Consider the following 18,790-nt stretch of genomic DNA (forward strand, 5'->3'; position numbering starts at 1 on the left):
CTGCTGGAGATGTTGACTGGTACAGTCTGTCTCGATTTTAACTAATTATTATTAAATTCTTCATGATTTTTAAATTCTAAAATAAAATTTCGCAACACACTTTAGGGGACTGCGTGACTCACCAGTGTGTCGCGACACATCAGTTGAGAACCACTGCTTCCTTTTTCGCTTAAAGGAAGCCCATGACTAACGTTCAACTACTATAAGGTGCTGAGGAAATTACGCACAAGGAAAAATAAAACTGGACAAAGGTATGAAAAGCAGTTTCATATATATATTTCGAGTTGTTCTTATACAAAGACACTCTCTCACACACACCAGTATCCGGAAATCACATGTTGATCATTTACACATGTCCACTGCAGGGCATTCACAGGCAGACATATCACTTCTTTTTTTACACTTTATAAAAAAACTTTTAACTTTTTACTGTTTCATCATTTATATACTGTTTTACAAAAAGAGGAATACAAATCACTGAAATAGCTTGTGGAATCGGTTGTAGTAAATGGACTCTATAAAATTGGCAGTGTAAAAGGATGGCACTAGAAAAGACAATCCAATGCTAGGATGTGAATGGATAACCAAACGGATCCTTCTTTTGATCAAGTAAGGCTACAGACGATTCTGCGATTTTATTCAGAACTTCTCCTAGTTTCTCTTTGGTGAAGACCTGTAAAATTAATTAAAGATTATTGTTTACATTTGTACACACAAATAGTTCAAAACTAAACCTAGAACAACATAATTTTGCAGCATACTGCGAATTCATTGTAGTAGTATCAAACGCTTCTCTTTTCAAATTTACTTATTTAAGAACAGATTGAGTTTCGTTTCGCAATGTGAAACTACGATAGGGGTTCCAGTATTGAAACTGGAAGTATTTAATTCTATTACTTGTGGTATTAACAGAGGGATAGGAATAGAGGTGTAATCCATTCTTAAAACGTTGGATCCATTATTATTATTATTATTATTATTATTATTATTATTATTATTATTATTATTATTATTATTAATAATAATAATAATAATAATAATAATAATAATAATAATAATAATAATAATAATAATAATAATAATAAAGCTACCTCTTACTGCTTATGCTCTGATATCTAGAGACAGACAAGACTGTCGTTCTGCAAGATTTCCCATATTCATGCATAGCATAGTTAGGAAATCCAGAAAACAGACCGAATTCAATGTGATACTATTCTAACATGAATTTAAATACAGTGATATCTTGGAATCAGGAACTCCGTCCCAGTTCCAAGATGTTCCCTCATCCCTTAAGATAATAGAAACTAGATTAATGAGTTCCTGAGTCCAACAAACATTTTAATAATAAATACCCTAGATTTTAAGGTAAAATATTAAATAATATTTAAATAAAATTAACCCTGCTGTTGTGTTCAGGTCTACTTGACCTGAAAGAGATTTTGAGTTGAGTTGAGTTGAGTTGATTTTGAGTTTAACGTCCCTTTTCAGCAGCGAGGCTATATGAGACGTGGACCTACTGATTAACGTGGAATCCGAACCACATGAGCTCCAGCCGGGAATCGAACCCGGGCCTCCCACGCCAAAAGGCGCGTACGCTAACCGCTTAGCCACAGAGGAGCTCTGAAAGAGATTTTGATTTCTCATAATAAGTTATGGATAGTCTCCTATTGTGAATCAAGTTTGTGTCTTCGTTTTATTCAACTCAGTTCATGTTTTCTGAAAATTTTGTATTTTAAATCTTAACAGTTTTCGGAATTTTCAATCATTATCCATGTACTTGTTCGGGCCAATACAACCCGAGTAAGTTTTTCGGAGTGATTATATATTAAGAGTAATATTTCAACTTGTTTCTGATTCTTCTCTCGAAACATACGTTCGTGTCTCTATTTCTTGGTCTGTCAGTCTTTCTCCCCTCTCTGTGTAACTATGTGGTGTTTTCGGGACAGAAGAAAAGACAAGCATTGCTTTATTTTCAATAGAACAATTTGAAAATGGGTTCCTGTCTTTAATCGGGGGAGTAAAAAAGGGTCGCGGCATTTCATTCAAAGAAAATGTTTAGCAACAATTTATTTCTTTTGTTGGTGGTAATCATAAAACCACAGCTTCACTTCTATAAAAGATCAAAAGAAACCTGTTTACTGTTTATTGTCTGATTTTTTTACTTGGTTATCACGTGCCGTGCGTTTTTTTTTTTTTTTTTTTTTAACGTAACCGTAATAATTTCCGTATATCAGCCTTACGTGACTATTCGTCCTCATTTCTTCCTCACATTTCAAATATTGCACATGCATAGATTCTTTATGATAATATGGCACCATTTAGAACACTAAACGAGGACGAAGTACGTAAAATTGTTGCGACTTCGGCAGTGAAGATGTATTCGAATTTGAAAATTATAACAACAAAGATAATGAACAGCCATATTAAGATAGTTCTGGAGATTTAGATTCGTCAAATGATCCAATGAACAGTTTATTTTTTCAAGCGTTTCTTCTAGGGATTGTAAAGTACAGTGAAATCTAGGCCCCCCTTTGCAATGTGGACATTTATCATGTTATAAAGACTTCCAGATCCAACAAGATATGCAATCACAAGATCAGATAAAATCTTAGTCTGAATCCTTTTTTTTTTTTTTTTTTTTAAAGAAATCTAATATCTAGAGCACCATAAAAATAAGGGACACTGAAGGAAAACGTATATGGTGGAAAGAAATCGATAGTGTAGTTTTTCAGGTATATGTTGAACTATTGATTCTATCACGTGTGTACGTCGCATGGGGGTATCCATAAATAGTCTTCGGGACAAGGAATCAAGGACACCTATCTTTCGTGCAACTATGTCACTTGAAACATTCTTTTCACGTGTACTTCGATTTTACAACAAATCTACTACACAAGAAACAAGACAGCTAGATAAACTTGCAGCGTTTCGAGATACGTGGGAAAAGAGAGTCCAAGTTCCTGTAAAAGTCACAGTTGATGAACAACTGGTAGAAAGAGAATGTTGCCGTTTGAAACAATGTATGTCCAGTAAACTTGCAAAATATGGTACTAAAAAATGGACTTTGCAACAGCAAAATATCCTACGTACTCAAGTAACAAGTATATACATGTAAAGAACCCAGTGCATAGCCTGACAGAAACCAAGGTATGCGTGTTGTAATTGATTTTGTTCCCGAACTCATTGATCATAATATTACTTGTGATAATTTTTTCACCTCGTTCAACTTCGGACACCATCTTCTTGGAAAAAAAAAAAAAATTAACTATGCTTGAGTCTATAAACAAAGAAGTGCATTCATTCTCATTTTATTTTGCTAACAATACACCGTTGTAAATTATATCCAAAATAATAATAATAATAATAATAATAATAATAATAATAAAATAAAAAATAAGAACGTTGTACACATGAGCATTCTTCACTAACACGTGTAAGAAAAGAACTCTATGCAAAGCCTCTGCACCTGACGATAGAAGAGGATCTATTAAAAGGTAAGTATTTTGGGGCCAATTAATTTTCTTCAAAACATTGTTGTCGAAAAACCTTCACCCTCTGTTCTCCACTACAAATTAGCGATTAACTTTCGCATCCATACAACGGACAAGATTATATTTTAGATCAATTAGCACAGTGTAAATGTAAAGAAATGTGATTACGCGTAACAGAAGCACATGCACTTTAGAGCAGCAGTACGTGATAAAATTTTGCGTTAAACTGAGCAAATCGCACAGAGAAACTCTGTATTATTGTCTATAACAAAGAAAATTTGTCGTCAATGCAAGTGTTTAAGTGCCATAAAGTATTGAAGGGATGAAGGTAAAACGTAGAGGATGCCAAACTACTTCCAGACCTGACAATAATGTGGGTCGGGCGAAGCTATTCTACATAACAGGACAGACGTTTGTTTGAGAAGTTAATCGCAGAGAAGGTAGAGTGCCGAAATCAGATGCTTACTGATTTTCAAAGATTCTCAGCATGAGAAGAAAGAAAAGAAAAAAAAAAAAAAAGAAAAAGAAAGAAAAAAAAAACCCTGCGAAACTGGTTATTAAGATTTTGTCGGATAAGAATAAGGACAATCGTTTGGTGATGTCTCGTAAACTGTTAGACAGTATGATAAGCCAAAACTTTTGCAGCAAGTGATGACCTGGGAAGAAACAGGTTTCTGAGTATGATCCGCAAATGATACGACAATGGCTCATTTATGGGTACATGATTGAATCCCAATCAGCTCGATCATAAAAGGACGAAGGAGCAAATTATAAGTGAAATCTATAACACTGTCTTCTTTGACTCAAAGAGAGTTGTCTAAAGTTTTACCACTTAGGCTGACAGTGAACGCAATATTTTTATTGCCAAGTGCTCGATTGCTTGAGGAAAAGAGTTCAGCATACCCGTACTGACATTTGGATGAATCTTTACTAAGACATCATTGATCTCGATCCTTCTGAGTCAGACAGCAATGCCATTCAAGGAACTTGGTCAAATTATTCCAACGATTTCCAAACACCAGTACAGTCTTCATATAGCTCTCTTCGACTTCGTTTTATTTACGAAGATCACGAGACCTCTGGAATGACAGTTTTGGAATAGTTGAAAACGTCCGCTGTTACAGATGTGACAAAGTGCTTGAAAAAATAAAAATCCATTCCAATGTTATAGTGTAACAGTACCACTGGAATCTGTGTGTTAGCTCACTAGGAGCTTATTTTGAAGAATATTAAGTGTGCTTAAATTTTCAACAAAATGTTTTTTCTTTCGTAGGAAATGAAAAAATTCGGAACATTCTATAATAAAAGATATTAATACAACTTTATTAACAGAAGCAAATAGCCAACGCACCTTATACAACTGGTACTGTTCTGATACAATAGTCTCGGATAGCTCCACACATTCTTGATACTCTCCAATACTGTGCATCACACTATGAAGTAACAATACAATCTGCAAATAAAGTATGAAGAAATAAATTATAAACAATGTAATAACCCTTTAAAACAACTTTTATAATAATAGTTATAATTATAGTGCTCCCACGCTATAATTCTCGTACAAATTTTCATATAAAAGCTGACTCCAACGTATTATTACTTCAAGCCCAAATATTTCATACCATGTTATGTTATTATATTCCTTCATACATATAAATATTATAAAAAATACTCTGCTAAGGCAGATTTGGTAAAGCAATAAGATACATGGAATTAAACTTTCTCCCTTATTATAAAACTTCAGATCCAAAGCCCAAAACAGAGTCCCTTAATTTGGTTGTCAGTGATTAGGGATTTCTCCTGCCTATAGCAGCTGAAGAAGAGGAAGGGTGTCCAGGCCCGTAGCAACTTGGAGAAGGATTCTCATTTCGGCGACTGAGAAACCACGATTCTCTCCTCCCCATTGGAGCTGGAGAAGAACAAGGTAACCAGTCCTAGAGCAGAATGGTGCATTCGAAGGTTCTACGGCTTCTTTACACCCTATCCTGCTGGCTTCCCGTAGAATCTCGGGCGGTGATGACGCTCGTTTTTTAACGAATCACATGTTGATTATGATAATACCCGTCGCCTGTTTGCTTGTATAATAGAGAAGTACGTGGTTTTGTTGACAAATATGAGGTACGTGCAGGATATAACAATCTACTCGCAAACATTTGAGATACCTTTGCAATATTTTTAAGTAACATGAAGTGCTTCGAACACATGTTTAAAATTCTAAAAACATATTCAATCTCTTTATTTACAATCTTTCCAATACTTTAAGGACTGATGAAGGTGAATGTTGTCAGCAACCCGAATGAAAAGATAGTGAGCGGCAAGATGCAATTTTCATTCGGTACTTCCTTATATACTTGAAGTCAATCTTATTACAACTATCATGTTTCTAACAGTTTTTACTTCACTAAAGTACACGGCAATACTGTAATTAAACACTTTTAATGAGCTTTCATACTTAATATAATGTCTCCTATCACGAACAATAATAATAATAATAATAATAAAAAAAACGAGTCCCAACTAGTTATACTACAGAGGTTTGAAGAAAGAAAAAAAGTTTGGCTCATACGTTTACTAAATATACTTTCCTTACAAAATGCATTATTATTATTTGCAAATTTGTATTATTATTAAAATGCCATGCCAAAATATTAGGAAACTCCTCTCGACGTCCGAATACTTTACATAGACTCTTAATTGTATTAGAAATAGAAATAGTTTACAATGCCTTCTATGTTGTAGTGTTTGTCAAAGAAACGATTAGATTCACTAATAGGCTAGCTACAACACAATATATTCCAAACAATTTCTGAACTACCACCAGCTTCCACAACATTATCGCTCTCTTATATCGCCTCATTTAACACGGAATCTATCTGCTCAAAGCGTGATCCAATCAAGGAGCAATATTGACATCTCTTTTAGCCCATACGCCGTGCATTATCTAATGTTAAGCTCAAGAATGGTATACTTCATTTAACACAACCAGGTACATTTTGATGTGTGTTCTATGGGTTCAACTAGTTGTAATGGTACATTTTTTAAACGAAGACTATCAAATCCGATGGAAAGTAGCACAAATCGTGTAGTGATTTAAGTATTGACATGCACAGGTTTTTAATTATGATGTTAATTTCATGAGTTCTTTATCAGTTGCAGATAAGCCCCGCAGACTTCTATGTATTGACGTGTAGCTCATATCTGTCAGGAATTCGTAATTATTTGCTGGTATGCTCTCGCCACACTGTTGGTAATCGTCCAGTCACACTGTGATAAATATTGTCTACGTTTCCTGGTTATAACTGTATTATTGTAGAACAGACATGAATGAATTATTGTAGAACAGACATGAATGAATTTGTGTAGCCCTCACATTATCCAGTTGCATTTATTTCAAGCAAACAATCTGGACTATCTCCAATACTTTTGATTTGCCAGCTTACTACAGGCATGTGAAAAGAAATTCAAATTTTTTTAATTCCAGGACCAGACAATACGAAGACTTCGTTACTCTACCGTTCAAATTAGCAAAACTGCCTACCAAGGACCAGGGCATGGGGAGAATAGAAACTCCGCATTTCAAACTGCAAATACAGTGAGAAAAAAATACCACTTACTTGAGGTATACAGAGTTTTCGAAGGTTTTCCATCTGCAAATGTCTACTTTGTTCTTCCTGTTCCTCTAGCATTTCCTCATCCTCCTCAAGTGAGGGCTCTGCTACATCAACGAGCCAGCCTCCCTCTGGGAACAGAAGAACATTATACAGCCTAGACTTCACTTCCTGAAAATATCAAAAAAAATTTCTATCTGAATGAAATTAGGAATGGTCAACCTAAGATAATCATACTGAAAATACAAGTCTAAAAATTAAAATTATACAGGACTTATATCAATTTTTGTGCAACGTAGAACAAGCAATTCACAGTACAGGATTGAACAACATAGGTGAAGCAGTTATATACGAAAAACAAAAGAGAGATCGTTCATTTGGTTTAACGTCCCTTTCAGCACGAGGCTATACATATGGATCTACAGTTTAATGTGGGATCTGAATCAAATGAACTCCCCAGGGATTCAACTCAGGTCTCCTACGCCGACAATGCGTACACTAACCATATATCCACGAGGAAGCACCATATAAAAAAGAAGTCCTTAGTGTATGAAGTTACAATACGTCACATAAATTACCTTTTCACTTTCGATCTTTAGATTTGCAACCATGCAAAATACTGTCGTCACGAAAATAAAAATTGCTGAAATTGAGTCAAAGCAGCTATATTCACAGTGTATAAGACAGATCAAACAAGTACTTGATGCAAGTAACTACGAAGATAAGTGAAAACATGAACACTGTTGATTTCTTGAACAGTTTTGGCCACTTATACTGTGGTCTTTTTAACCAGATTAAGTCCTTCATATGAAGATCGAACAACTTTATAACACATTTTGCAGATTTGGTGCAAAGGTTCAAAATTGGAGCGAGATGTTTTTTAAACTGATTGCTTAAGTAGAAATTTTTTTACGGTGATTTCTTTACGAAAGGAATTATGATTTAATACTGGTTACACAGTTATGAATTTATTGATACTAATTGTTATTCAATTTTTTCAGAAAAGTTTAAAGTGAAGTTCATGAAGCAGAGCCTAAAAGAGATTTATATTGTTAGGGTTTATAGTACTTTCATATTGTTAATATACACAGAAAAATTGTTAAATCGTAAGAATCGGTTGTTAACTGTTATCTTTTTCAATATTTTAATTAAAAAATGTGTTTATTCATGTCTATAAGTAAACATTACTTAATTCCTTTGTTTCAAAATCAACAGTAGTGTGTATGTGTGTGTGAATGTGAGTACATATGCACATTGTCAGTAATTTCTGGAATGCCATCATTGAGTAATCTATTTATTTTATGACTTGTATCGATGATAAGCACAAACATCCTTCGATTCCGGAATATTGGTTTCTATCACACGCAACACTGATTTTCTTTTGAAATGTGCCCAACTATTCTTCCATAAACCACAAACCTGTAGTTTTCGAGATTACCGTAATCAAAATGTGGATATCATTTCATTTCTAGGCTTACATAATCAATATACAATGTTTTTCTCAGATCCCTAGAAACTCATATTCGCCAGAATAGTTTATTTTCGGAGTTCTGTAATCTACTTATTTATTCCATGTTAGGCGTAACACGCCAATATTTATCACTGGGTTGCTTCACGGAAAGAAAATGAAAATTCAGGAATAAGAAATTTCTTTGCATATACTATATATATATATATATATATATATAAATATATATAAAGCATATATAATATTCGATTTAAACTATAGCAGTAATAAAATGCAAAACTTATCCACACTTGTCAACGAAGTGTGCAAATATGTGTAATAAACCCACTACCAACAACACTGATGAGGGAAGTATTTTCCCTACTTACGACGTGTACACAACGTGGAATATTTAGAATACATTATAAATGAATAACATTTTTCGAATTTAGCATGAAGTTGCTTTATTATTATTATTATTATTATCATTATTAATAAATATGAATACAGGTAATCGAAAAAACCCGAAAGATTATCGCAAAGATTTCATTATCGCAAAAATCCGAAAAAAAAAACTTTACTTACAGCTACATACGTGAACACAAAGATTACTGTTGTTGTTCTTGTTAATAATAATAATAATAAATAATTATTATTATTATTAATAATAATAATAATAATAATAATAATCATCTTTCCTACCCTGGATTGATGTTCGACAGACATTTTCCATCTATCGAGATCTGCTTTATACTGCATCTCCCTGTGTTCAAATGCCACTCTCTCTGTGAAAGAAGCACCAGGCGGTAGAACAGGAGTCTTTGGTTTTGCGTGGTGATAATGCTGGAACCAGTCAGAGAATGACTCATGTGCATCCTGAAATGAACACAACAAATGCTTAATATTAGGTTTCAAAAGAACATTTTCAAAGTTGTCTTCGTGATCAAAGGATATTTTTTTTGAGCTAACAGAACACACTTATAACGGAAGACATAAGAACGAAATCTTCAAAGAGTCTTTCAATAAAGAGCATTTAACGTATAATTATCTTCAGCTATGCACTGTCTTTATAATTAGGAGTGCTTAAGCACTAGCCTTATGCCATTTTTATGAGCTGAAGAATTTACAGATACACTAAAAATACAAACTAAACCAACTTTTCTCAGCAGCAATAAAATTGTTGAGACCGCATTGGTGGACACGTGCGGACTGTCAATGAATTTAATGTTGTCTTCACTACGCAGAATTAAGATATTTTCTATTGTCAGCAGAAGGAATACTGACCTGCTCCCCGCTTGAATAATGTTACTTTCGTGGGGGAAAAAATGTTTGTGGGGTTCGCAAATGGTTGTCACTCTTTTTATTTTATCACAAAGATAAATCACAACGGATTTTAAGCTATCGTCCAGTTTGTAAATTGTTTTATGTAAGTAGAAACTGTAAAACTGGAAAAACAAAGATTACAGGTAAGTAAATATTTCTTTTGTATTAAATATTCATGATTGTTTTTTTAACTGTATAGAAAGATAAATTTTCAATTAAACGGTGTGGAGTTATGGCTTATGCTGATGATGTAAAGCTCATAGATATTATAAGAAAAACAGAAAAAAATGCAGATGTTTAATTAAACGCACGCATACACATGGGTTTAGAAGTAAATTCAGAGAAAATTAAATACATGGAAATTTGCCTCAACGTAATACGATAAATTATGAGTATGCTGAAATATCAAGTAATACTTTCAACAAAATGGACGCTTTTAAATATCTAGGATCAACACTAACAGATCACAACAATATTCACGAAGAAATTAAATATTTCCTAAAAGCAAGAAATTCAGTCCAAACTCTGCTATGTCTTCGCGTATTCTGTCGAAGAATTTGAAGCTTAAAATATATAAAATGATAATTATGTCCGTTGTGCTGTATAGTTGCGAAACATGATCGCTTACTTTCAAGAAAGAACCCAGACTGAAAGTATTTGTAAATAAAATCGGATCAAGAGGGACAGGAATGGGAAATGGCGGGAACTTCATAACAAGGAGCTGCATAATTTATAAGGTTTAGCTAATACTGTTATGGTCATTAAGTGTAAGAGCCTCAAGTGGGCAGGTCATGTAGCTAGAACGAAGAAAGTATAGACGCTTTCAAAAGTTAATAGAAATCTAATCGCATAAAGACGACTAGAACACCTAGGCGCAGAAACAGGAATACAGTACTAAGCAGAAAATGAACCAAGCTGGTCGCGGACAGAAGTCAATGGAGAGCTTTTGTAAATGCAGCATTGTACTATCTGGCTTCATAAGCAATAGAGTTAGTTAATCTACTACTTTAATTTGTTACAGTTATCCTGCTGATGAGTTCTCCTGTTCGAAGTTTCTATAAAGTTTATTGGAAACGAAATCTTCAGATTACCAAATACACACGTTATACTATGAATACTCTGATAAATTTAAGAACACTGAAACAACTGATAGATTAATAAAATGGGAAGAAATAAGAACAGGAAACCAATGCAGTCAACAAAATTGAGAATGAAGAAGTGGAACTGGCTCGATCGAATATCTCTCGAATCTTTTACTTATCGTGCCGGTGTGATAATCCCTATTCTATCCAGTCTTTCCCCTAAACACACACACAATTTCCATTCTTCAGATTCGTTTTCAGTCGTATATATCAGGGATGCAAATAAGCAACAAAATTTTACTGGCCCAAGGGAAAAAGCTACTAGCCCACAACCCACAATAGAAATCATTTACTTACCTTCGGTATGATATTAAATACTCGCCCGCAGCGATGAACCACTCGCCCCGGGCGAGTGGTTATTTGCATCCCTAATGTATATATAAATTGTGCTTCGACTATTCTGCGTTTACATGTAATAATGACACCTTAACCTTAATTTCATTCAACTTACATTTACGGAAAATTTGAAATTGAAAAAATATATTCACACACATTCCTCTTTTGCATCAACAACCACTGACACTCCAGATGCGCTTAAATTCACTATCCACTTGTCCCAGAATACACATTTAAGAGCGCTCATCACAATAGTACATTCGACCACACCGTCAGCATTGACTATTCTTAAAATTCTTCCAACAGACTCTTTTTAACTCTGAAATCGATGGAAAGACACGTTTCTATCATCGTATAAGTGAACCGACCCGTTGCTCCAAACAGTGTGTAATATTCTCCAATCACCTTTTTCACTTTTACCAATTTTTAAGGAGCTTGGTTTACCAAAATTTTTTAAATACATTTACCCTGTCATTGTGTCCGTTCGTCCGGGAAACAGAAATCTCAAGAACTACTTGACGGATCACCATCAAATTTGGTCAGGATGTAGAGCAGCGTTTCCCAACCTTTTTCAACTTGCGGCACGCTACGGGTGTTACTTGGATTCTCGCGGCACACTTATAAATATTATTTGTAAATATAAAACACAGTGGTATTTTTTCTGTGATTACTGATCTCCTTCTCACAGAAGAAAGCTCTATCACTGTTTTTTTCCCTGTGGTAAATCATTATGCTTATTTTTCATTCTAATTTAAAAATAGAAAACAATTGCAATGAAATATTGGACTCAAGTTTTTAAAAATACGCTTTCTTTTTAAAAACTGTATCCAACCTTTTAATAAGAAGGAAGATCACTAAATAACAAACGAACAAACAAATCTCTTTTACTTTTAAAACACAAATGTAGGTAATTTGTCGAAAGGATTGAATGATATTTTAAATTTTCAAGTTGTGAAATAGTCTGCAACAATAAAGAAGCAATAATGGTCATACAATGACAATAAATATTTTTTTCAACATTAGAAATGTATAGAACAGTAAACGGTATGAAACTTAAAATTGTAGATTCATAGTAGAGGTTCATAGTAATGTGAAATACAAATATACATTTTTCCCTGCGCATTACAATTTGATCGCTATAAAATTAATAATTTTGTTTCGATTCCTCGCGGCACACCAGCGGTCCATTGACGGCACACCAGCGGTCCATTGACGGCACACCAGTGTGCCGCGGCACACCGGTTGGGAAACGCTGATGTAGAGGGCCAAAGGCTAGGAACAGAGTTTGTTGATGGACGCGATATTCAAACCGGAAGTGGTAAAAATAAACGATTTCCGGCTTCTACGTTAATCACTATAGAGCAAAAACGATAATGGATTGTGAGAAGCTGTTTCTGCAACGAATTAAGAGTCACAAGAATACATTTCATCCCCGTCCCTTACTCTCTACTACAACAGGAAGTGACAACAATCTCTACAACTTTCAGAATTGATCGGAGATAGCAAGAAGCACTTTTATGTAACCACTTAAGTGTCCCAAGAATATATTCCATCTCCACCTAAGTATTTCTAAAACCGTACAGACAGTGAGGAGGTTTTCTGCAGTCAATTAAGCGTCTCCACAATATATTTCCATCTCCACTCTCTGTTAAATTCGGAAATGGAGGCAAATCAACCACTTCCGGTTTTAACAGTGATTGCTATACAGTAAACGGTAATAGATAGCAAGATGCGGTTTTCTGCAATCAATTAAGCGTCCAAGAATATATTCTATCTCCACTCTAATCTATCGATTAAAATCCGAAGTAGTAGAAGTGTACTACTAACATTTCCGTTTTCAATACTAAGAAAATATCACGCCATACAAACCAAACTCCTTCATGTGGTGTATACGTTAAATTGCTGCTTGTTTACTATTACTTTCACTGTACACTTGTCACTCCGTACTCTCATTTTTATTAACTCGTTCATGTATTCATATTAGATATTTATGAACTTTTTTCTACACTGGTGAAAACACAAATAAGAACATACAGGTGGAAGTGATCCCAACATGGCGCTCGTAGGACATGCTGAACATGTTATACAGGTTATTCAAAAACTTACAATACTCATCTTACTCCGAGCGACCACATAAGCAGGTGTTCGAACAGGTAGGATGATGAATATCTGTTTCGGGTATAGTATCGCACGTTTGATGTACACATTGGGAGTGGCTGAGCAACGGTCGTTGCCGAGCCCCGATGAGGTTAGACGCTGTTCAATCATATCCCATAGGTTTTTAATTGGGTTTAGTTTTGAGTTGTATTTCTCTGTTTTGCGTCCTTATGCCAAACCAAGGTTATGGCGGACGGAAGTTTCCATTAACACAGACTCAGAATCAAGATCAGGCCTTGAATCTGGTCCAGTTGGCGGGAGCACAGATTATCATACGAGACCAATCCTCAAGTGCAGGACATTTCCTGCCATAATATCTCGCTACCAACATATGGATTTCAGTACCATGTCATCAGCCCCAGGAATAGGGTTCAGGTACGTAGACCTAGCTGGCCAGGGTGCAAGGTGTATACGATTAGATCATGTTAGGTTGCCCTGCGGTATGCGAACGCGGGCTACCCTCCTAAGAAATCTCGCCCTGTGTCCAGATAATAAAATAGAATAGGATTGATATCACCGTGTCCAAGACAAAAACCGTTTCACCGTCCTTCATTTACCACTGTAGTCTCTCCCGACACTTCCGCAGACGTTGTCGAAGATGAACAATGTCAGGAGTAATCATGTTAGTGGGTCACGGGAACATTGACCTGGCTCCATCGATGTGTTTAATGTTCATGCAATGTTAGCTGATCGCTTCAGTGGTTGCCTTCGTACAGTTAGAGCGGCTCGAACGGTTGTTGTCAAAGTGCTTAGTGGTGCGCCGTAGTGTACGTCTGCTGCTATGGAACCCTCTGCCTCTTATCAAGTACAACATTGATAGAGCACGGAAACGTAACGATCCATTCGAGAGGCTTTTCTACGCCATGACCACCTAGCTTCTCGTCGACTCAGTATACGGACACGCTAGGCATCACTTAATTGCGCAATACGTGTAGCTGGAGTCATCTTAGCATTGCAGACACATCATATGGCGCGAATTTCGTTTAAACTGGATGCTGTATATGGGATGTTCTTAAATGTGTTTCCACCAATGTAACTGTACAATTTGTTAGAATGAAAATAAATTATTCTAACTATACTCGGATCAAAATAAGAAATGAATTGAGATTTGGAAGACAGCATGGCAATGAAATTTACGGGAAAGAATTCCTTGACTTTTCCCGGTTTTACAGAATATTTTTTAAAAATTTTCCCTGATATGTAATTAACTGCACAAATTTTCCCTTTTTATGGAAAAACAAGATCAAGGAGACATGATGATGATAATATAATACATAATTGATATATTTTCCCCTAATCAACTATAACTATACCACAATGGTATTGAATACAAAAATAACTTAATATTGTACATTACTCTATGCATTGCGACTCATATCTTTCTTCTATAGTTATGATTGGGTTGTTCAAACACAATAGTTGTAAGTTATGACACAATCCATGAGATCTAAATAGTAGAAAACCAACCTTAAATAATAATAATAATAATAATAATAATAATAATAATAATAATAATAATAATAATAATAATAAAATAAATAAATAAAATTCGATTCCAACTCAAAAGCACTGTTTTCACTCTGAATTTCATTGCCTATACACTAAAAGAGAATTTATATTTAAAAGATAATGAAATAGTTTGTCCTATAAGTTAAAGAAGACGGACGATTGAAGAATGCAATTATTTGGCAAAAACACGCGAACGAGATTGTAGGAAGAAACGAAAGAACTCCGAGAATACTCATGGACACAATGTTATTGAAATTCACATGGCCTGGAATCTTTTATCATTACACAATTCGTCATTTCCTGTCTTTCTCATACACACAATATATACACCAAATTCAAACGATATAGTTTTAATCAAACTCATGCAGAAACACATGCTGGAAAGGTGTTAAATGAGGAGTGACTAATCGTTAAGCTCAACCCACTTTTTTGAATTTCACTGGATAACTTAAAATAATGAAGATAAAAAATTAGAAAAATGAGCCACAAAATATCTGCAAAATGCTATTCTACGAACTAATAACAATTTTGAAAATCGACTTCTTTATAGTGAAGTAGTTCCCAACCAATGTCACGAAACTCTAGAAGTTACTGACCCTGAAGTATTTAACCATTAGTTAAAATCAATTTTGAAATGTACTGTACCAATTAACGCCTCGAACGGCAGCAACAATGCTCATTATTACATACAATCACCACTATATAGAAACTTACAGGCTCACACTATTGTAATTTATGTATATTATTATTATTATTATTATTATTATTAATAATAATAATAATAATAATAATAATAATAATAATAATAATAATAATAATAATAATAATAATAATAATAATAATAATAATAATAAGAAGAAGAAGAAGTAGTTGTATCGTCAAACAAAACAAGGTTGGAAGCCCTGGTAAAGTTAATTTGCGTGCCAAAATTATGACAAACTGCGAACCAAAATTTCTGGTCTATACGAAAAGGTTTCAAAGAAGTTACAAATTTATTTCATATTTGGTCTAGGAATTAATTCGTGCGGTTGGTACGCACACATTGAAGCTGTAGTACAAACACAAAATACATAAATACCTTAAGAAAAATATTGTCCATCGCTAGCCACCACTTTCGCCCATCTGTCAGGCAATGTACGGATTCCGTGGCGAAAGAAGTCCTCATCCTTGGAAGCGATCCAGTCAGAGACCCATGTTTCGATATCTTCTGAAGAAGTAAACCGCTGTCCAATCAAATCGTTGTTCATGCAATCGAACAAGTAGTAGCCCGAAGGAGCAACGTCTGGTGAATACGGCGGGTGGGGTAAAACTTCCCATCCGACATTTTCTAAATAGGTTTTGACCGGTTTTGCGACATGTGGGCGAGCGTTATCACGTTGAACAATAAGTTTATCATGTCTGTTCTCCCATTCTGGTCGTGTTCTGGCCAGAGCTTGCTTCAAACGCATTAATTGTCCTCGATAACGTTCTCCATTCATAGTTTCACCCGGTTGCAGCAGCTCATAGTACACCACACCTTTCATATCCCACCATATGCACAGCATAACCTTTGCACAGTGAATATCTCGTTTTGGTTGTGATGGACCTGGTTCACCTGGTTTCACCCAGGCCTTTTTTCGTTTAGGGTTCTCGTAATGGATCCACTTCTCATCACCCGTAATAATTCGATGCAGAAACCCCTTTCTGCTCTGTCGTTGAAGCAGCAATTCGCAAATGGTTTTTCGTCTTTCAACGTCTCTGTCTTTCAATACATGTGGAACCCAATGTGACATCTTTTGAATCATTCCCATGGCTTTCAAGCGTTTGGAGACTGTTGTTTGATCAACGCCTAATGCTGCTGCAAGTTGTTCCTGCGTTTGACACGAATCCTGCTCGAGCAATGCTGTCAATTCTTCGTCTTGAAATTTTTTTGGCTGTCCAGCTCGCTCTTGGTCTGCCAAGCCGAAATCACCACTTCTAAACCGTGCAAACCACTTCTGACACGTTCGCTCAGCTAGAGCATGGTCACCATACACTTCCACCAAAATACGATGACTTTCAGTCGCACTTTTCTGCATGTTAAAGTAATGCAGCAGGACACCCCGCAAAAACACTTTATCAGGCACAAATTGCGCCATGTTCACTTAACTACAAACTGGTGTTGTTGACGCTTTAATCCACTGCCCTATACTACGAACGATACGCGATGACAGGGGTTTGCAACACATGTGTGGATACACGGAACTGTGGGACGCTCCGTTCGTTGCGCCATCTCTTGTCCACCCGCACGAATTAATTCCTAGACCAAATAGTAATTTGTAGATAGGTTAATTTTTACATTTTTCATATTTTTTACTGAGTTATTTCTAAAATTCAAAAAAGTGGGGGTGAACTTAGCGATAAGTCTTAACGTCTGAATTTCTTTCTTCTCTAAACAGTATAATGTAGAAGAATTATCCTTACCAAATATGCTCTTAAACAAAGGTTTTCTCGGACAGAACTGGAAGTTCGCTGAGGCATCTTAACTTCATCTTTAGATGATCTCTGCCATTTGTTCATTATCACAGCAATGGAATCTTGTGGTAACTGTAACATTAAGACAACTAATATATATATAAAAGGTACAAAGCCACCTGAAATAAAGCTTATTTATTAGCACTGAATTTGAATGTATGTTGCACAATCATCTCTGTATGACAGTACTAAAGAGGAAATAAATCTTGGAAATTACCTGTAAGTAGGATAAACTCACGCAAATTTTTCTTTTGATTTTTGGTTTTAGTTCCTGTTTCCCATTATGCCTTCAAAAACCTGAAGAAGAATCCTGCGTAGATTTGAAACGTAGTTGGTTGCAGAAAGATAGTACGAGTGTCAAGTATAAAGGTAACCAAGAAAGCTCTGTAGTTTTTTCACCCTCCACCTTCAAACATCGATATGTCACCTAAGATGTACCTGGAAGATCAAAAATAGTCCCCATAGGCATCGACCACTTACTGTCAACGTTCTGGAAGGCCATGGATTCCATCGCGGTAGAACTTGGTGGGCCGTGAAGCGAAGAAGGTATCAACTGCATTTTGCACCTCTTATAGAGATTTGAACTGGCGTCCTCTAAGGTGATTGTCCAAGGAATGGAACAGGTGATAATCGGACGGGGAATGTCCGGGGAGTATGGCGGATATAATAGTGTTTCCAATCCAAAGCGTAGAATAGTGTCCCGGGCCATCCTAGCCAAGTGGAGCTTACCGTTGTCCTGCAACAGGAGGAACCCTTTGCGATTCAGCAGTGCTGGCTTCAGTTCCCGATACACGATGCCGCAAGCAGTCCACCAAACACACAGGAGGACCTTCTTCTGGTGCAGTGCTGGTTTCGGCTGTTTTGGAACAGGTTCACGAGATGCTAGCCAATGATGACAGCGCCGTGGAGCTTCGTACAAGACCCACTTCTCATCACATGTCAACACCGTGTCCAGAAATAGCTCTTCCTGAGACGAGACAGCAAAGAAACACAGGTGTCTGTTCGTGTTGCCTTCCGGCCGGAGTCAACTCATGTGGGACCCATAGACCCAACTTGTAGTGCTTCCCAAATTGATGGAGGTGTGGCCGAATGGTTTCTCCACTCACACTGAATTGTAGTCCCCGTTCTTCACAAGTCTAGCTATTGCTCGCCTCAATTGCTGCCTGAAGATCTTTATTTTGCACATGTGTTGGTCTTCCGGCACGTGGTGCGTCTTCGAGTTTTTTTGTCACCGTCCTTAAGCTTGTTAAATCATCGCTGCACTGCCCGCGTCGTCACGACACC

At 35.9% G+C, this 18,790-nt stretch overlaps 1 protein-coding gene across 1 annotated transcript in view; it reads right to left on the bottom strand.

Annotated features, from left to right (window-relative positions):
* Positions 1–252: 252 nt before the first annotated feature.
* Nup107 (nuclear pore complex protein Nup107) overlaps positions 253–18,790 on the bottom strand; it is an 87,007-nt gene continuing 68,469 nt past the window's right edge. Inside the window, exons 14-18 of the mRNA XM_081734442.1 lie at positions 17,456–17,578; positions 9,249–9,422; positions 7,106–7,270; positions 4,843–4,944; positions 253–673 (exon numbers count right to left, since the gene is read on the bottom strand). Coding sequence (XP_081590568.1) covers positions 566–673; positions 4,843–4,944; positions 7,106–7,270; positions 9,249–9,422; positions 17,456–17,578 — 672 coding nt within the window. The 3' untranslated portion in view covers positions 253–565. The remainder of the gene's footprint in view (positions 674–4,842; positions 4,945–7,105; positions 7,271–9,248; positions 9,423–17,455; positions 17,579–18,790) is intronic.

The sequence above is a fragment of the Thermobia domestica genome, chromosome 12 (assembly GCF_964235325.1).
Source record: "Thermobia domestica chromosome 12, izTheDome1.hap1.1, whole genome shotgun sequence".
NCBI classification, from domain to species: Eukaryota; Metazoa; Arthropoda; class Insecta; order Zygentoma; family Lepismatidae; genus Thermobia; species Thermobia domestica.